This window comes from Phacochoerus africanus, chromosome 5, assembly GCF_016906955.1.
Source record: "Phacochoerus africanus isolate WHEZ1 chromosome 5, ROS_Pafr_v1, whole genome shotgun sequence".
NCBI classification, from domain to species: Eukaryota; Metazoa; Chordata; class Mammalia; order Artiodactyla; family Suidae; genus Phacochoerus; species Phacochoerus africanus.
The window spans coordinates 25,052,241-25,073,135 of NC_062548.1; the positions used below are offsets into that span (position 1 = coordinate 25,052,241).

The 20,895-nt window shown below is 47.5% G+C and overlaps 1 protein-coding gene across 6 annotated transcripts in view; it reads left to right on the forward strand.

Annotated features, from left to right (window-relative positions):
• Window positions 1-4,146: 4,146 nt before the first annotated feature.
• ARHGAP17 (Rho GTPase activating protein 17) overlaps window positions 4,147-20,895 on the forward strand; it is a 106,800-nt gene continuing 90,051 nt past the window's right edge. For 5 of the 6 annotated variants that reach the window (XR_007134924.1, XM_047780274.1, XM_047780279.1 and 2 more), the window contains exon 1: window positions 4,147-4,326. Coding sequence is in view for 5 of the 6 variants with exons in the window: in XM_047780274.1 (XP_047636230.1) it covers window positions 4,274-4,326 (53 nt within the window). In the remaining variant the exon portion in view is untranslated. Of the gene's footprint in view, window positions 4,327-4,442; window positions 5,160-20,895 lie in introns of those variants that run through there. The other variant, XM_047780276.1, reaches the window with a different exon arrangement.

Consider the following 20,895-nt stretch of genomic DNA (forward strand, 5'->3'; position numbering starts at 1 on the left):
GGGCAGTTTTTCATTTGTTTCCATTTCAATAGCAACACGGCTTTGTTTCTCTCTTTTTGAATCAAACCTCTCTTCTCCTTGTGTGGACAGCAGGGCATTTCAAAACTGGCTTAATTCCTCTGTTTGCCTAGCTCTTCCTCTTTCGGCAGATGCTCCAAAGCGAGAGCCTTCTCCTTGATTCTCACATTCCGTAATTCTTTCTCTCTCCACAACATGGAGAGCCTCATATTTGTCTCTTGCAAGGCCTGATTTTTCCCTTTCCCTAGATGTTTCTGTTATTTTTTCCTTTGCTTCTTTTAGTTTATACACATCTTCTTCAAAATGGACTACTTTTTCCCTGAGGTTGATTACCGCCTGCCTCAAAGGTTCATTTTCACTCACTTCACTTGTGAAATTGTCAATTAAAGAAAAGAGTTTGTCGGAGTTCCCGTCGTAGCACAAGGGAAACGAATCTGGCCAGGAACCATGAGGTTTCGGGTTCACTCCCTGGCCTTGATCAGTGGGTTAAACATCTGGCGTTGCTGTGACCTGTGGTGTAGGTCGCAGATGCGGCTTGGATCCCATGTTGCTGTGGCTGTGGTGTAGGCCGGCAGCTGCAGCTCTGATTGGACCCCTAGCCTTGTAATTCATCTTGTTTATTTCGTAGCTGCTGCTTTTCTGAATCTGTTTGTCCTCCTTTTCTTTTGAGGTCGGTGCTGGCTGCGATGGAATCAGACAATCTCAGCTTATCTCCCTGGAGGGTTCTAATCACGGCATCTTTTTCCTCCATCACTTTTCTTAAGTCTCCTGTGTCTTTTTTGAGCAATTGAGAAGACTCAGTCAATACATCAGATTTAATGTCCTTAAGAGAGTCCACTGACTCGCAAGTGAGGGATTGGGTGGTGGGTTGTGGTATGATAAGGTCAAACATGCCTACAAAAAGATCTTTGGAATCACAGAGCTGCTCTAGGCTGAGCTGAAGTTGTGCTACTTGCTTCCCCAAGGTTTTGAGTTTGATTTCGTTCCCTTCACAACTGTGGATCAGGTGAGTGTACTTGGCTTGTTGTTTACAATTCTTATCCTTGTGAATTAAAACCTGTACCTGAACTTGTTGCGGCTCTCTCTGGAGATGAGTTGACTCCCGCTGCATATTCTGCACTGAGGTCATCACGTGCTCTTTCCACTCTTGCATTATCCTCACTTGTTGTTGGAACGGATCCCGTTCCTGCAGAAATTCCTCAGACTGATTCGTAGCAACACCCCTCACCTCATCCCCATCCCTGGAGGTTTGCAGGATTGTCAGTAAAGTCTGACCTTTCTAATTCAAAGCATCAATGTCTTTTTTCTTTTCTTTCTTTTTTTTTGTCTTTTTTTCTTTTCTAGGGCTGGTCCCTTAGCATATGGAGGTTCCCAGGCTAGGGGTCTAATCGGAGCTGCAGCTGCCAGCCTATGCCAGAGTCACAGCAACTCAGGATCCGAGCCGCGTCTGTGACCTATACCACAGCTCATGGCAAGGCTGGATCCTTAACCCACTGAGCAAGGCCAGGATGGAACCTGCAACCTCATGGTTCCTAGTCGGATTCGTTAACCACTGAGCCACGACGGGAACTTCTAAAGCATCAATTTCAATGTCTTTGTCTCAAATGGTGTGGGATAAGTTCTGAATAGTATCTTTCAACATGTCCTGACCATTGCTTTCAAATCAAGTGCAGAGTTTTGTATGTGTATCTAGAAGTCTGACCAGGGCTACTTCTTTGGCAACAAGTATATCCATCATGTGGCAATTTTCTTTTCGGATTGCTGTTTTCCCAAGGTTTCTCCTCTAAAACAGCTAAGATTTGTTCTCTTTCCACAGCATAGGCTTGTAACTCGGCAATGAACCTGTCCATTGTCTTGGCTAGAGGAATGAGAGGATAAGCTCCTGTGAAGACATTGTATCTCCAAATCTACACCTTGCACTGGTTTTTCAGGTTTCAAGTTTTCTTCAGTAACATGTTGTTCTGATTCAAGCTGCTCATGAGTTCACTGTCAGCACCAGACCCTGCTTGTTGCTCTTTGGGTAGTTCTTTCAGTGATGTCGTCTGTGGAAGCAGCTTTTCTTTGTCTCTTAGGGTATCAACTCTCTTTCCTCTCATTCCCTGATTTGAAGGTGGACTGAGCATCTTCAACTTCCTTTGTCTTGGATGCAGGTACATCTTCAGGTCCCTGTTCATCTCCCTTCCTCAACACAGCTTTTGTGACATTAGAGCTGTGGTGCTACCACCCACCTGCCCTAGGGACCTGCCTAAGCTGGAACCAAGGGTCCCAAACCAAGAGACCATCGCTATGAGTCATAGAACTTAACCTCGTCCGCTCTGTGAAAAGCGTCCAGTGCAGCTGGACAATCCCACCAAGTGTTCCTGCACTGTTGCCAGTGCGTGGCTGAGAATCCAAACACAATGAGGAGTCTCTAGGCAATGAGGGTCTGGCCTGAGACTTCACAAAGGGCCTGTCTCTAGTGACCTGTTCCCCCAACCCATGCCCCCATGGCTCACCCCCACAACACTTCAGCACAGAGGTTGGTCCTTTTCACCACCTGTGTGATTTTCCCAGTGCCACTGTCCCGCTCAGATTCCCTGGGCCTGAGGCCACCATCACAGCCAAGCTAAAGGTGCCAACTCTGAGCGTGTGTTTGTGGAAAACACTCCTGATCTTTGTGTTTTTTTGTTTCATTTTGTTTTGTCTTTTTGTCTTTTCTAGGGCTGCTCCCTCGGCATATGGAGGTTCCCAGGCTAGGGGTCGAATAGGAGCTGTAGCCACCGGCCTGCACCAGAGCCACAGCAGCATGGGATCCGAGCCACGTCTGTGACCTACACCACAGCTCACGGCAACGCCAGATCCTTGACCTGCTGAGCAAGGCCAGGGATTGAGTCGCAACCTCATGGTTCCTAGTCAGATTCATTAACCACTGTGCCACAATGGGAACTCCTGTTTTTTTAAATTTTTAGTTACTTTAAAAATATGGAATAGATTTGATTTACAACATTGTGTCAATTTCAGGTGTACAGAAAAGTGATTCTGTTCTATATATAATATATACATACAAATACAAATATTCTTTTTCAGATTATTTTCTCTTACAGGCTATTACAAAATACTGGGTGTAGTTCCCTTTGCTTTGAAGTAGGTCCTTGTTGGTTACCTATTTTTTAGAGAGCACTGTGTACGTGTTAATTAAACACCTTGCCTTTCACTTTTTTACTGAGTGCTATCACACAGTGCTCACTGTCCTGCAGCTTGTGAGCCTCACACAACAACACACATTTATTTATTTATTTTTAGTTTTTTGTCTTTTCTAGGCCCGCTCCCCGTGGCATATGGAGGTTCCCAGGCTAGGGGTCCAATCAGAGCTGCAGCCACTGGCCTAGGCCCCAGCCACATCCACTCAGGATCAGAGCCGCGTCTGCGACCTAGACCACAGCTCAGGGCAACACCAGATCCTTAACCCACTGAGCAAGGGCAGGGATGGAACCCGCAACCTAATGGTTCCTAGTCGGATTTGTTAACCACTGTACCACGATGGGAACTCCAAGACACATTTTTTTTTTTTTTAAATCAAGTTAAAATACACATAGTGACCCACATAGTGACCTACAAAGAGTATAAATCGGTGCATGCTGACAAATATCTGCACTTGCACCTAAGCTTGACCCTGATACAGACATTGACTATATCCATCATCCCAAAGCTCCTTTAAGGCTGCACTTCCACCCTACTCCCCACTCTGCCCTACTCCGGGGTCTAGTCCCGAGGGTGCGTTTTGGAGGTTCTTGGACGCCATCTATGATGTGTCCTCCTGTCTACACTTCTTTGTGTCTGCTTTTCCCACCTTGGGTTTGAGATCTAGTCTGGGAAGTGTGTTAAATATCCCTGGAGCAGGAGATCGCTGAGCGAAATGACCCCGAGGCCCTAGTGGACCGTGGGGGCTCCGAGCAGCCGCGCCACGCGAGACAAGGGGACCGGACTGGGCGGCGGGGGGGATCGGGCTGCCCAGGAGATCGGGGCTCCTGAGCCTCAGGCCTGGCTGCGCGCTGCCCAGGGGCCTGCGGCTCCTCCCCCGACACGACCCGGCCGGGGCTGGCGGGCGGCGCCGCTGGAAGTGACGCGGCGAGGGCGGGGCCAAGGGCCGGGACGGTCGCTGCCGCCGCCGCCGCTGCTGCCGCCGCGCCTCGGCCGGGAAGCGATGTAGGAGCCGTCAGGCCGTCCCCAGTCCTGCCCGGCCCGAGCCCCGCGGGCCGCCGCCGCCGTCGCCACCATGAAGAAGCAGTTCAACCGCATGAAGCAGCTGGCCAACCAGACCGTGGGCAGGCGAGTGCACCGCGCCGGGCCTGCGGGAGTGCGCGGGCCGGGGGCCCGGGGGCTGCAAGCGGGGGTGCACGGGCCGGCTCCCCGGGGCCCGGCTGCTCCAGGTCCGGCCGCCGCCCGGTTCGAGGCCGGCGGGGCCCGGGGCAGGGGGGCGGCGCCACGCCGCGGCCTGGCGCGCCGCTCTGGGCCGCCCGCCCGGTCCCGGAGACCGGCTGGGCGGGCCGCACCTCCCCGCTCCCACCCCGCGGGGTCCCCACTGCCCCGCTGAGCATCGCCTTCCCGGTACCTGCTCTCTGTTTTCTCTCCTCCCCCCGGGGATCGAGCCGGCCCGGACCGGCGCCTGGGGCTGAGACTCCGAGTAAGTGGTGTGTCCGAGGCTGCCCGGCTCGGGGGCGGCATGGTCAGCCTTTCCGGGTGGCTCCGCTACCGCGAAGCCTTCACTTAAGCGCACGATGGCAGGAAAGAAGGGAAGGGTTGTTCAAGCCCAGCGGATCTGCCTAGAGAGTTTTCAGCGCGCCCCTTTGAGGGACTGGAGAGGTGGTGCCTCTCCAAACCAGGGGCCACGGTGAGCGGGACGGCTTGACATTTATACATTTGGAATTGGGAGAAAAGGATTCTCCAACCGCCTAACGCCAATTTAAAAAGAAATGATGATGATGATTGTTTTAAACAAGTCTTTCTCACTTTGAATTTGGAAGCAGATGCTTCTCCGTGTTTCTATGGGACGGCTGGACTCCTTGGCAGGCATTGATTAGGAACTGACAGCAGAGACCCGAGTTTGTGGATGATCGGGCTGTTGGAACAGGAATGGTTTGCGGTTCTGAGAGTTTCTGGAGGTGATTGTCATGTGTTATTTTATCTGGGGCAGATTTTTCAAGGTCTCGCAGGGCAAGGTAGCTGTGTGGTACTGATTTCACTGTTTATTCTGTGCAGAGATAGGAAAGTGGGAATTTTTCACAGCCTTGGCTTCTTGTATCAGCAGTTGAGTCAAAGGGGGGGAGTTTGGTTTGGCCAAAGCACGTGGGACACTTCTTTTTTTGTGTGTGTATGAAAATACTTTTACTTCCTCTTGAGCTTTCTAAATTTGCTCTGTACTGTTTCGTTTCCCCCAGCGTTTTGCTTAGTTCGGCTGTTTAATTTTTGAGGTTCCCCACCCTGTTTAGCTCGGTGTGTTTCCAGAGTTCATCCCTGTCTGCCAGGGCCTAGATGTGCCTACTTTCTGTTATTTGTGGGGAGGTGATGAAAGTAAGGCTGAGAGGAAGGTGGACTGGGTAGTAGAGACTGCTAAGGTTTCAACTAAGGGTCTGCGATTGAATTACAGGGTCCCTGCCTGTGAGTTTTCTGCCCCTCTTAGTGTTTTCAGGGACGCACATTGTGGAATCAATATTGGTGATTGTCGAGATGCATTTGTCAGAGGGTCATTTTGACCTGTTTGTACATTGTATCAGGCAAGTGATATTTGGGTTTTTTTTTTTACCCCTTAAAGTTCTGAGGCTTTAAAAGCTACACCACCATTTAGGGTCTCTTTAATCCCTGCTTCCTCCATAGCAGCTTCAGATTTCCTGGACCCAAGGCCACCATCATAGCCACACTGAAGGTGCCATCGCTGAGCCTGTGTTTGTGGAAAAATAAAATACACCTTGCCTTTGTGTTTTTTTTTTTTTTACAGATATAACACTATTTTTATTAAATTCACTGACATTGGTAAATTCTAAGAGGTTTAAGGGTGTAAGGTGAAACAGCATAACATACCAGCAAAATTTAAGGGGTTGTATAACTATCTCTGTATGGGGACACGCCCTGCAGGGTAAAAGCTGAGTCTCAGGAGTCGGGCCCTTGGTTGCTGACCTCAGATAAGACACCAAGCAGTCTTGTCCGCTTACAAAAAACAGACTTCAGGACCAACAGCAACAGGATTGGAAAGAACCGATTCAAGATGGGGGCCAGTCTGAATCCGGGTTAGCTGGGGGCTGTTGCAGCTCAAGTCTAGGATCGGTAGAATGGCTCATGAACTGTTCTGAAATCGCTGGTTTCCAAACAAGGTCTTAAGATGCTTTTCCCAGACAGAGTTGCCTTTGTTTTTTTAAATTTTTATTTTATTTTTTAGAAAAAACCATAATGCAGTTAATTACAGTGTTGTGTTAGTTTCAGATGTACAGAAACAGGATTCGGTTCTCTATAAATATTCTTTGTCAGATTATTTTTTCTTACAGGTTATTACAAAATACTGAGTACCGTTCCCTGTGCTGTGTGGGTAGGTCCATGTTCGTTGTCTGTTTTATATAGAGTACCGTGTATATGTTAATGCAACACACATTGCCTTTCACTTTTTTTTTTTTTGGTCTTTTTGCCTTTTCCAGGGCCGCTTCCTACGGCATATGGAGGTTCTCAGGCTAGGGGTCGAATTGGAGCTGTAGCCACCGGTCTACACCACAGCCACAGCAACACGGGATCCGAGGCGCATCTGTGGCCTACACCACAGCTCACGGCAACATTGGATCCTTAACCCACTGAGCAAGGCCAGGGATTGAACCCACAACCTCACGGTTCCTAGTCAGATTCTTTAACCACTACGCCACGATGGGAACTCCTGCCTTTCACTTTTTTACTAAGTGGTATCACACAGCACACACTGTCCTGAAGCTTGTGAACCTCATGCACAATTTTTTTTCTCAGTTGAGGTAAAATGCTCGTAATGACCCTCATCACTCTAAAGAGCACAATCTGTGCATCTTGACAAAGGTCTACACCTGTGTATAAGTGTGATCCTGATAGAGACTATGACTGTTTCCATCATCCCGAAGCTCCTTCCCAGTTCTCCGCCTCGGCCCTCCTCCCCCACTGCGTCCTACTCGGGTGTCTTGTCCAGTGGATGAGTTTTGGTGGTTTGGATGCCGTATTGTCCCAAAGGTCTGAGGCTTTAAAAGCTACAAAGCCATTCAGGGTCTCTTTGGCCCCTGCTTCCTCCATAGCAGCTTCTCTCTTTACACTTTTTTTTTTTGTCTTTTTGTATGTTTAGAGCCACATATGGAGGTTCCCAGGCTAGGGGTCGAATCAGAGCTGTAGCCACCGGCCTACGCCAGAGCCACAGCCACGTGGGATCTGAGCTGCATCTGCAACCCACACCACAGCTCACGGCAACGCAGGATCCTTCACCTGCTGAGCAAGGCCAGGGACTGAACCTGCAACCTCGTGGTTCCTAGGCGGATTTGTTAACCACTGCGCCACGACGGGAACTCCTCTTTACACTTTTACATTCCAGCCATGCTCACCTCCTTTCAGTCTCTACCTGGAACCCTGGGAAGCCTCTGTCATCGCGTCTGCCCTCGGCCACCTCCTAGGCATTTCTTAGGCCTCCCTGTGAAGCTCCTCTCTGCTCCGGCAAAGATTGGATGTCCCTTCTTGGTGCTGTTATAAGTCCACGGAGCACCCGTTTTTTTCCTAATGTAACTGCCTCTTTCCTGGCCAGGTTCTCCCTGAGACTAAGCGCTCTGAGACTTTCTGCTCTTTTCTCCTTTGATTCCCACCACACGGTAGCTGCTCAACAAATATTGTTAAACTAATGCCCATCCAGTTCGCACTAGATTGCGCTGGTGGTGTGGGCCCAGCTATGGGAAAGAGAGATTTGGAGAGAGTAAATGGTGTGATTCATTCTAGGACTAGAATTCTGGCCCTGACCTTTGATTCTGAAAATCTTTATGGCAAGATGCACTGGAAGCTGCAGCTATTACAGAGCTGTTGAGGGTGTGGCAGTTATACTCCTGAAGTCAAAACTTTTTAACTGGGGCACTCTTGCTTTACAGGTGTTGATTTCCTGGATATATTTGTGGGTTTTGTTTTTTTTTCCCCCCACTTAAGTGCTTGTAAAGGACTAGTGAGGAAAAATGGAGGCAGGAGAGAGCCTAGAATTGTTATTGGGCAGAAGCAGACTGTTGGTGGGCATTTCAGTCTGGCTTGTGGGTATGGTTGGTTGGGTTAAAACAAAGGCTTGATGGGAAGTTTGGGCTTGGTAGATGCAGATGGTAACAGTAGGAATGGATAAGAATCTGGGCCTACTGTACAGCACACGGCACTCTAGCCAATCTCTTGGGATAGACCATGATGGAAAATAGGAAAAGAATGTATATATGTGTGTAGGACTGGGTCACTTTTCTGTGCAGCAGAAATAGACACAACACGGTAAACCAACCATACTTAAAGTAAAACAAAGTAAAAAGTTAAAACAACTAAAACAGGGAGTTCCCATCATGGTGCAGTGGTTAATGAATCCGACTAGGAACCATGAGGTTGCGGGTTTGATCCCTGGCCTTGCTCAGTGGGTGAAGGATCTGGCATTGCTGTGAGCTGTGGTGTAGGTCACAGATTTGGCTCGGATCCCGAGTTGCTGTGGCTGTGGTGTAGACTGGCATCTATGGCTCTGATTTGACCCCTAGCCTGGGAACTTCCATATGCCCCGGGAGTGGCCCAAGAAATGGCAAACAACAACAACAACAAAAACACCTAAAACAAAGAGACAACATACCTGCTAATGAATGAAGTTATCTGTGGGAATGGCTTGCCTGGACTGTGTACTCTCAGTTCCCAGAGTTCTAGGTGGTGTCTTGCGATGATATGTTTTTTTCCCAGAATGAGGACCGTGTGAGGAACCCCACAGTGAGGTTCCATGGGGTGGACCTGGGGGAGAATTACTAATGGTTGGAATGAATGAGTCCTCATGATGCAATTTGTTGACGATGGGTGGATGCGTCTGTTCCAGAAGATGGTTTGTCTACCGCAGGGGCAAGACTTTGGGGGCGGTCCTCTGATATGGGGTCTCAGAGAATTAGGATGGTGCTTTTCATCCCCCTGTCTTTGGTTGATTCACTCATTCAGCAGACACTTGTTCGGCCCGAACTCTATGCCGTTGTGTAAGGTGTCAAAGAGTCCAGAGTGAGTATGACAGTCTCTGCCCTGAAGGAGCTCAGTAGATTTGTGGAAGGGATAGGCAAGCTAAGAAATAATTATCGACTGTGAAATAAGTGCTTATAGAGGGGTATGGCTAATGCCAGTTCTGACTGCATGGAGGGAGGTAACAAAAAAGAAAAAACAAAGCAAAAAAAAAGAACAACCAGGGAAAAATCTGAGCAAAGCCTTTTGCTTTGTTTCCGTCTTTAAGCACGCATTTCAAATTTCTCTTGTATTGATTAGGTCCCTTTTGGTTGTAAGAAGACCCAATTCAAACTGCCTTAAGCCAAGCTGGGATTTAATTGGTTTAGATGAGACCAAAAGAATCTAAAAGAGTAGGGCTGCAGGCTCGGCTGGATCCAGGGCTTCCACTCTTTTGACAGGGCCGTGTCTACACAGGGGCACTCCATGCTCACTTCCACTCCGTTCCAGTCCCAGAGGGAGAGAGCATCCTTTTCTCCCAGCGACTGTCGCTAAAGTCTCAAGATCAACTGTGAGTGCTTCTGATTGGGTCACATGGTTTTCCCTGGAAATGGGTATGGAGTCAACCCCATCTAAAGCACAGGGACTGAGAATTGGGGAGCCCTGACTCCCCAAGGGAAACAGGGCTGCTGGTCAGGAAATAAGAAATGTCGTGTCCTGTCTTTCACAGTCTTGCTAAAAAGCAAGATAATTTTGTTTTTTGAAAATCGTAGGTGCTGATAATCCAGCGGAGGCAGGTGGTGATTGAGGAACATGTACACAGGATGAGGCGCTTGAGGAAAGTGAATTATGAGGTCAAAGAGTCCAGGAGGAAAGGAATCCGGAGGACTAACCAGAAGAGTTATTACCTAAGTGAGGCTCTGGGAGGGAGTGTCTCACTGGGTGTGGGTTTCTGCCTTGACTGAAGTACTCCCTGGAGGTTCAAATGCTTTCCCAGATAGTTCTCTTGAGATAAGCCAAGATTACAAATGCCAGTGCCTGGAGGGGCCATGCTAGTAAAATAAATGAATGACTTAGACCAGGTAAGGGCTGGGGGGTACCCCCGTCCCACCCCCCATGGTGATTGTCTCACCAAAGGGGCCTGCGGGACTATGGGCCCAGGGTGACTCAGTCCTTGCTGTTTTCCAGAAAAACCTGAAGTCTGGATTTTAATGAAACTTCAGTGGCATTTAATGCACATGAAACAATGACACTATGCGGGGCTCAACAAAATTGATGAGTGGCCAGATCTGGCCTCTGGGTCACCAGTTGGCAGTTGCTTGTCTGGAGGGACTAGAGGTTAAGGACCCGAGTATTATGTTTTTTTCTTCCCTGTGCCTTACCCTGATTTTACTGCATTCTCGGTTCTTTGGATTTGTTGAAGAGCTTGGACTTGCCTTTACAGGCATCTTTCAAAGATTTTATAGAATTTTTATTTTTTTTAATTTTTTTGTCTTTTTGCCTTTTCTAGGGCCGCTTCCCGTGGCATATGGAGGTTCCCAGGCTAGGGGTTGAATTGGAGCTACAGCTGCCAGCCTACACCACAGCCACAGCAATGCGGGATCCAAGCCAAGTCTGTGACCTACACCACAGCTCACAGCAACGCCGGATCCTTAACCCATTGAACAAGGCCAGGGATCGAACCCACAACCTCACGGTTCCTAGTCGGATTCGTTAACCACTGCACCACAATGGGAACTCTGATTTTATAGAATTAACCATCGTCATTCCTCTAATTGGTTTGGCTGTCCAAGTGCTGTACCAACCCCCCGGCTTGTTTCTCACCTCCTGGCGATGATCATTTCTATTTTATAAAGAGGGAAAAATGACTTGTCAAGTTCCCGGTCTGCCAAGTGGCCAAGGTTCGACTTGGGTCCAGGCCCAGGGCTTCTGAGTCTGGATCCCATGTGCTTCCGACGACAGCATCTAGGCTGCCTTTTCACCAGGGAAGAATTAGTGTTGATTAAACATCTTTGGTGCTTCATATACTGCCGGGCTTGGAGCTTTGCATGTATTTTCTCAGTGCATTCTTGCAGCAACTCTGAGAGGTGATGTTGTTGGTTCCTGATTTAATGACGAGGAAGCCAGACCTCAGAAGAGGACATCAAGCCAGTAACTGACTGAGCTGTGACTTCAGAAACCCAGGTTTCTGATTCCAAAGCAGCTATAAATCCCTGCTTCAGGTGGCATCTCTTCCATGAGAAACCTGTTGAGGCATGAGAGATGCCTTCATAAAATCCTGGAGGCCAAGTGGGGGATGCTGCTGTAGTCCAATGGCTCTTACCAGGTATGGTTTTTGCCCCCTAGGGACATTTGGCAAAGTCTGGAGACATTTTATTTTATTTTACTTTTCTTAGAGTATAGTTGATTTACAGTGTTCTGTCAATTTATGCTGTATAGCAATGTGACCTAGTCATACATATATATATATCCATTCTTTTTCTCATATTATTTTCTATCATAATCTATCCAAAGAGATTGGATATAGTTCCCTGTGCTATACAATAGGACCTCATTGCTCATCTATTCTAAATGTAGTAGTGTCCACCTACCAACCCCAAAGTCTCAGTCCATCTCACTCTCTCCCTCCCTCCCCCTTGGCAACCACAAGTCTCTTGTCTATGTCCATGGGTCTGTTTCTGTTCTGTAGATAGGTTCATTTGTGCCCTATTTTAGAAGCGATATCAAATTGTATTTGTCTTTCTCTTTCTGACTTACTTCACCTAGTAGGATAATCTCTAGTTCCAGCCATGTTGCTGCAAATGGCATTAGGTCGTTCTTTTTTATGGCTGAGTAGTATTCCACTGTGTATGTGTACTACATCATCTTAATCCAGTCATCTGTCGATGGGCATTTAGGTTGTTTCCACCCCTTGGCTATTTTAAATAGTGCCCCAATGAACTGGAGGCATTTTTTTTGATTGTGGTGACTTGGTTGGGGGAGGGGTGCTCCTGGCATCTGTGTAGATTGAGGTCTGGGAGGCTGCTGGACATCCCAGGATGCCCTGGGCCGCCTTGCCACCCAGACTTATTGGGTCCCAACTGCAGAGACAGCTGAGGCTGAGAAACCTTGTCCCATCCTTCCAGGGTCTGATGTGCGAGTTATCAATACCAAAGCCCCACACTGTGGGCCTGCAGGCCATAGACGTGTTCTCTTTGGCCTAGTCAGCATGTATGTATGTATGTATTTATTAATTATCCCTCGTTTTCACATGAAAACCTGGATTGCCAGTCTCTTCTAAAACCTTAGAAGACCTGGCCACATCCGGTGTGGAGTACAGGCAGCTGGAGCTGAGCAGTAGCTGTTCCATGGGGGCAGGGGGCATCAGCTGCCCACTTTGCCCCCAGCCTCCCCGCCCCCCGCCCTGGCTTCTTTTATTCTGTTACCTCCTTTGCTGATCCTCCCTGAAGGTCACAGGTCTCCAATGACCTTCTCCCATTCCAGCCCTCACTCTCAAGGTGAGTCAAACACCTCTCTCCCCGCCCATCCCATAGCATCCTCTGGTGCCGTCTTGCCTCTCATCCATGAGACAGCCCTTCCTAGGTTCGACAGTGGCTCTCTGCATCCCTCACCTGCTCTGCGGCTTCATCTCTCTCCCTCCGATTTCCTCCACACAGTCATTCTGAGAAAGGGGAGGTAGCTGTGCTTTTCTTCGCTCTGAGTGGATTCCGTCCAGCCTCTGCAGGGGTGGAAAGGAATCTGGAATCTTCACAGTTGCTTGTGAATCTGATTTTCCGTGGCCTTGTGAGGCACTTTACATGTTGTGAAATCCAAGGTATTTAGGTCAGTGACAACCCATTGTTCACTAAAAAAAAAAAAAAAACCCTCCAAAGATGTGGTCATATAGCATCCTTTTCACATATCCTGTCACGTGTGTGAACAGCATGTTATTCTGATACGGAATTACCTTTGTGCCGGTGACTCCCAGTATGAACACGGCACCCCCTCCCGCGCCTGCTGCCCCAGGGATTCAGAACTCTGGTCGAGGGTCCTAGAGTCAGCATGTGCTCTGCACATTCTTGTGGAGATGGTTGTGCAGATCTCATTCTATTTCTGTTTCTCAGTTATAGGTAGATGCCATTATAATTAATCAAGTAGAAACCCATTTACAAATATTATCACACGCCTTTCTGCTTTGTGTGTGTCTGTGCGTGTGTGTTTTCTAAAACATAGAAGGTAAAAGTCGAACAGGCCCACGGTCCTTTATCCAAAACCCCTTGGGTCAGAGGAGTTTCAGAGTTCAGAATTTTTCAGATTTTAAAGAAAAGGAATTGCATGTGCTATTACATAATAATCTCCACTAGGGTCTGGGGTAGCAGCCTGTGCTCAAACTTGTTCATATTGATTTAGCAAAAGATAAGAATGTATTTCCTACTGAATAGAATCCTTCAACGTTATTATAGTTTCACTTTAGCTCAGGTCAAGTCCTGTTGCCAAACGAGTTACAAAATAACCTTTGTTCTTTAGATCTCAAAGGGATGGATCAGGGATTAGGGACCCGTAATTTTACTTTACATTCTGTTGCCCATACTCCAAAAAGTCGGAAATCACGCGTTTACTTTGTAAGCAGAGGTCACAGACTCAAGTGCCAGGTCAAGGACAATGAATGAGTGAATGGGAGAGAGGGGTCAGGCAGTAGGGTACGGTGAGCACTGCAGTGCACTGGGGAGTTCATGTTCATATAAAGAGGACACCTTGGAGTTCCTGTCGTGGCTCAGTGATTAATGAATCTGACTAGGAAGCATGAGTTTGCAGGTTCGATCCCTGCCCTTGCTTAGTGGGTCAAGGATCCGGCGTTGCCGTGAGCTGTGGTGTAGGTTGCAGACGCGGCTCAGATCCCGCATTGCTGTGGCTGTGGTGTAGGCCAGTGGCTGCAGCTCTGATTAGACCCCTAGCCTGGGAACCTCCATATGCCGCAGGAGTGGCCCTAGAAAAGGCAAAAAGGCAAAACGGCAAAAAAAAAAAAAAAATAGAGGACACCTCTCTCAGCCCCAGCTGCTTGTTGCCATGGTGAGCTGTGGGTATAGTGTAGTCACGTTGCCCCATTTTTTTTTTTAATTTTAATTTTTTGTCTTTTTAGGACCCCACTCGTGGCATATGAAAGTTCCTAGGCTAGGGATCGAATCAGAGCTGCAGCTGCTGGCCTACACCACAGCCACAGCCTCAGCCACATTGGATCTGGAGCCGCATCTGCGGCCTACATCACAGCCATAGCAAAGCCAAATCTGACCTGTATCTGTGATCTACACTGCAGCTCACGGCAACGCCAGATCCTTAACCCTCTGAACGGGGCCAGGGATGGAACCTGTGTCCTCATGGATACCAGCTGGCTTTGTTACTGCTGAGCCACAGGGGGAACTCTGACGGGTTGCCCCATTTTTAGTGGCCTTCCAGAATGCTGATTTCTTGATATTTAAATGTTGGCAACTAAAAAGAACGAGAAACGAAACCACTCTTTAGGCCAATGGAACTATATCTTCAAGGTTTACCTGGTCTTGGGCTACCTGCTTTGACCTTTAGGTTAGAGACTCGTTCTTATGGTATAGAATTCAGACAGGGATGTTTCGGTAATGAACTTCCTCAGATGGGGACTGACTATTAGTCCTGTCATTATTCATTGTACTGAATGTATATGTTATATATGTTTTGAGTGTTTGCAGCACATGGAAGTTCCTGAGACAGAGATCAAACCCTCACCAAGCAGTGACCCAAGCTGCTGTAGTGACAATGCCGGATCCTTGACCTGCTGTGCCGTGGGAGACCTTCTAGACATTTCACTTTAACATTGCCTTATTTTCCAGCATGTTGGAAGTTTTCTTTCTCATCTCTGAATCTGATATGGCCATCTTTCTATATCCAGAATTGTGGTTGGCTCCTGGTCTCTTAATTTCCAATCATTTTCAGTGTTCTGCACTTGTCCTCTCGTATTCTCATGCTTGCTAGTTTTTTTTGGTCTTTTTGCCATTTTCCTGGGCCGCTCCCATGGCACATGGAGGTTCCCAGGCTAGGGGTCCAATTGGAGCTGTAGCCGCCAGCCTCTGCCAGAGCCACAGCAGCGAGGGATCTGAACCACATCTGCGACCTACACCACAGCTCATGGCAATGCCGGATCCTCAACCCACTGAGCAAGGCCACGGATCGAACCCGCAACCTCATGGTTCCTAGTCGGATTCGTTAATTACTGTGCCACGACGGGAACTCCCCTCATGCTTGTTAGTTTTGATGTCATAATTGCCAATGGGGGATTTCCTACTTTTATATTATCTTTGCCTTTACCAGGGGGCTTTCTCACTTGTAATTTTCTTGTTTCTAATTGTGGCCTTTTCTTTTCTGTTGTCAAGCTGGTTGGGTCACCTATGAACTTGAAACTTTTGACTTATTGGTCTTGGGAAAAAGAAAGCCCAAAGTTAAAATCAGAGCCTCTTTTTCAGTTAAGGAAGTGGGAGTTCCTGTCGTGGCGCAGCGGAAACGATTCTGACTAGGAACCATGAGGTTGCGGGTTCAGTCCCTGGCCTTGCTCAGTGGGTTAAGGATCTGGCCATGAGCTGTGGTGAGCTGTGGTGTAGGTTGCAGTCGCAGCTTGGATTTAGCATTGCTGTGCCTCTGGCGTAGGCCAGTGGCTAGAGCTCCAATTCGACCCCTGGCCTGGGAACCTGCTGCGGGTGTGGCCCTAAAAAGACACCAAGACAAAAAAAAAAAAAAATTAAGGGAGTTAAAGCAGGTTAGGTCATAAAGCTTCTACCTTTCCAGGGCCTGAGTGACCCGACATGACATCTGGCCTTGTATTCAGACAGGGAAGGGTCCTTCATGTTCTTGCTTCTGAGACCATTCCTTGGGGTGCTCTCAGCCCTGCAACTGCCACCATGTGGCTGGGAACTCAATTTCATGCCTCTGGCCCTGGCATCTCTCACCCCTAGACTGACCGTCCTGCTCACATTGAACTTATGAACCCCATCCTCACATTGGCTTCCCTCCCCTGGATTCCCTCGTCTGCGGGTCGGCCAACTTTGGCCTACAGGCCAAATCCTGCCCACTGCCTGTTTTGTCAAAAAGTTTTCTTGGAACACCGCCACTTGCCGCCACAGCAGGTCTGAGTTGCTTTGACGGTGACTGTACGGTCCACAGAGACTCTGGTGTTTACCATCTGTTCCCTTTGTGGAAAGTGTGCTGGCACTCATGCCAGTGCATGGAAGGTCACCAACCCTCCTCAGTCACCTGTCAGTCCCCTTCTCTTCCATGTTCTTATATCCAGGCTTTGACCGCCATCTGGCAGTTCTGCCTCCTGAGTCTCTCTCTCTCTTTTTTTTTTTTTTAATTTTTTTGTCTTTTTGCCATTTCTTGTGCCGCTCCCACGGCATATGGAGGTTCCCAGGCTAGGGGTCGAATCAGAGTTATAGCTGCCGGCCTATGCCACAGCCACAGCAACGCCAGATCCAAGCTGTGTTTGCGACCTACACCACAGCTCACGGCAACGCTGAATCCTTAACCCGCTGAGTAAGGCCAGGGATCAAACTTGCAACCCCATCGTTCCTAGTTGGATTCATTAACCACTGAGCCACAATGGGAACTCCTCCTGAGTCTCTTTTGACTTGGCCTCTGCCTCTTGATGGCTATTCTTCCAATGTTCAAGCCTTCATTTTTTTTTTTTCTGCTGAACTCACAATTGTCTTCCAACTGGCTTTGCTGGCTTGAGCTGGTTGTTACCCCTTTTGAGCGACATCTAGGCCTCCCCTTACTTTTGATATGGTCAGTCACTCTTTGAATGATTATAGCCATTCCCCTCTAAGTAATTTTTTTTTTGGATGAATCCTCTGAAGTTGAGAGTCACTTCATTTGTGAGAAATTAATATTTGTGTTGTCAAGAGTTCCCATGGTGGCTGAGCAGGTTAAGAATCTGACTGGTCTGTGTGAGGATGTGGGTTTGATCTCTGGCCTTACTAGCTGGTAGTGTATGTAGTTTGCATATGTGGCTTGGATCAGGCATTGCTCTGGCTGTGGCATAGGCCTTCAGCTGCAGCTCTGATTTGACCCCGAGCCCGGAAACTTCCATATACCCCAGGTGTGGCCTTAAAAAGAAAAAGAAAAAAAAATGTAGGGAGTTCCCATGGTGGCTCCGTGGTTAACGAATCTGACTAGGAACCATGAGGTTGCAGGTTCGATCCCTGGCCCTGCTCAGTGGGTTAAGGATCCGGCCTTGCTGTGAGCTGTGGTGTAGGTCACAGACACGGCTCAGATCTGGCGTTGTTGTGGCTCTGGCGTAGACCAGTGGCTCAGCTCTGGTTAGACCTCTAGCCTGGAAACCTCCACATGCTATGGGTGCAGCCCTAGAAAAGGCAAAAAGACACATACACACACAAAATATAGTCAGTGTATTGCCAAGTTCCTTCTAACATGATAGTATTATCATATAGTATAGCAGGTCATGTCGCACGGCCACACATGTCGCTGTGCATGACATGGTGGATGCTACCTACCTCTCACCATCACCTAAGTAGCACTAGACATTGTCTTTTACAAATTTGCTACTGGAGTTCCCTGGTGGCTGAGCTGGCTAAGGATCTGATGTTGTCACTACTGTGGTTCTGATTACTGCCATGGAGTGTGTTTGATCCTGTCCCAGGAAATTCCATGTGCAATGGGCGTGGCCAAATAAATAAAATTACTTATTTTTTTTTCACTAAGGTTGAAATGACCACTGTCCCTATGTTTGTAATTCCTTATACATAGTTTTGTGTTTGTGTCACTTGTTTCTTTAATTGCCATGGAATTAACATTTGCTTGTCAATTTCATTCTTCTGTTACCAATTCAGTTCAACAAATGTCTCTTAAGAATCTGTCAAATGCTAGGGGCTGGGTTAAAACTGTAACTGATTCCCACTTGAATGGAAAGACACACAGACAAACAGGTAATTTGAATATAGCCAGATGTGCATATTCTAGAAGATCTTAGGTGTCAGTAATGAAATATTACAAGCCATGTCTTGACTCGCATATATTTTAATATAAACAAATCAATATTCTTGTTCTTGGGTATGTTACTTAATGAAAGCAGTGATGGAATCTTGAGAGAGCATTTCTGTGACCAGGCGTAGGTTTGATTCAAGTTCGGGAAGATAAAGCAGGTTCTGGAGTTCCCTTTGTGGCTCAGTGGTTAACGAACCCAGCTAGGATACATGAGGATGCGGGTTCGATCCCTGGCCTCGCTCAGTGGGTTAAGGATCTGGCATTGCCATGAGCTGTGGTGTAGGTCACAGACACGGCTTGGATCCCGTGTTGCTGTGGCTGTGGCTGTGGCCAGCAGCTGTTGCTATGATTTGACCCCTAGCCTGGGAACCTCCATATGCCAAGAGTGCGGCCCTAAAATAGCAAAAAAAAAAAAAAAAAAAAAAAAGGAAAAAAAAGAAGATAAAGCATGTTCTGTTGAAATTCTGATCCTGTGATTTATGTAAAAAACCAGAGTTCCTGTCGTGGCTCAGTGGAAATGAATCTGACTAGTATCCATGAGGACACAGGTTCAATCTGGCCTTGCTCAGTGGGTGAAGGATCTGGTGTTGCCGTGAGCAGTGGTGTAGGTTGCAGACACGGCTTGGATCTGGTGTTGTGGCTATCGTGTAGGCTGGCAGCTGTAGCTCTGATTCGACCACAAGCCAGGGAACCTCCATATGCTGTGGGTTCGGCCCTAGACAGACAAAACAACAACAACAACAAACTTTTGGGTTGCAGACTCGGCTCAGATCCTGCGTTGCTGTGGCTCTGGCGTAGGCCAGTGAGTACAGCTCCGATTCGACACCTAACCTGGGAACCTCTATATGCCGCGGGAGTGGCCCTAGAAAAGACAAAAAAAAAAAAAAAAAAGACAGCCTATTGATTATTTGCATAGGCCGCTTCCTTTTGATTAGTCCTAAAATGCTTCTCTCTTCCTCTCCTCCTCCTCCGCCCTTTTTTAGGTGTCTTCCTTATCAGAGTTACATTTGGTCTGATAGTCAATTCGATCTCCACTTGAATGTTTCATTAGTAGTTCTTCTAGGGTAGTTGTTGTTCTTGGGTATGTTACTTGGGTATGTTCTAGCACATGGGCTAGCCAAATTTATGCCTCCTAAGGTGTTTCAGTCATAAATCGTAGACTAAGGAAACAGGAGCTCAAATGAATACAAACATTTAAATATATAAACATTCGCAACTGCACGACATTATCTGCACCGCCAGCTACCTGTCACCTGTCAGTGGGAGCATTTACACATCACTCAGCTTGGATTTCACATGACCATTGGATACTTTCAGATGCAGGGGTTGGAAGGGCCACTTGAACCCATGCCCAGCTATACCTTGGGGAAATGCATCAAAGCATTTCTGCTTCGCTAGCTGTGGCGAGTGGCAGGATAGATGTGCATGGGCTCAGGCATGGGCTCTCTGAAATGTGCTTGGGGCTCAGCGAAGGCTCTCTGACATGTGACACTTTAGCAACCTTTTTTTTTTTTTAACTTTAAGTATAGTTTATTGACAATGTTGTGCCAGTTTCTGCTCTACAGCAAAGTAACCCAGTCATATATTTATATACATTCTTTTTCTCATATTATCTTCCATCTTGGTTTATTCCAAGAGACCATAGTTCCCTGTGCTGTAGAGTAGGACTTCATTGCTTATCCATTCTTCTCCTTCTTTCTTTCTTTTTTTTTTTAGGGCCGCATGTGCAGCATATGGAAGTTCTCCAGCTAGGAGTCGAATTGGAGCTGCAGCTGCCAGCCTACAGCACAGCTATGGCAACACCAGATCTGAGCCATGCCTGCAACCTACACCCCAGCTCATGGCAAGGCTGAATACTTAACCCACTGAGAGGGGCCAGGGATCAAACCCATATCCTTGTGGTTACTAGTTGGGTTTGTTACCGCTGAGCCACCATGGGAACGCCTCTTCTTTTTTTTTTTTTTTTTTTCTTCTTTCACGTTAGCAATCTTATAACAGGCAGGTTGCGATGACAGGTGATGAAGAATTCCAAGAGAGGAGAAAAGTTCATCGGGGAAACCTAACCCCCTGAAAACGTATCCTTTAATTTTTTTCTCTAGAAATTGAAAAAAGACAGCTGTATCTGATTCTTAATGGTGGAAAAACTCTATCCAGCTCTTATTTTCCAATTTAGGTAGTGGGAGTTGTGTGTAGGTCCACATGTTGTCAAGTCCGGAAGGACTGTGGTATTTAAATTCACAAGCCCCTGGATGCATTTCCATCCAATGGGAGGAGTAAGTTGATTCTTCAAAGCTATAAAACACCTTAAAGCCAGCATACTTAATTTTCTTTGCCTGGTGTAAAGTGGATGGCCATCTTTCCGCCAAATGGACAATGTTTTTGTATGTCGAAAGTCTGTGGAGGCATCATTTCTCCCAGTGTAACTCTTAGCTTCTCTAATTTTCATTATATTTGTTCATCCTCTCTTATAACCCCTTTGGTACTCTCACTGCTTTTGCATTTTTGAATGTGCTAGGATTAATAGTATTCCCCAAACGACCCCAGGATGGCAGGATTCAAATACATGACCACCCAGCACCATAAACACCAACTTTTTGGAGTCAGGCAGTATTTTTGTTTTTGTTTTTAGTTTATGGCTTCGCGCACAGCATATGGAAGTTTCCAGGCCAGGGATTGAATTCACGCTGCAGTTTCGACCAACTC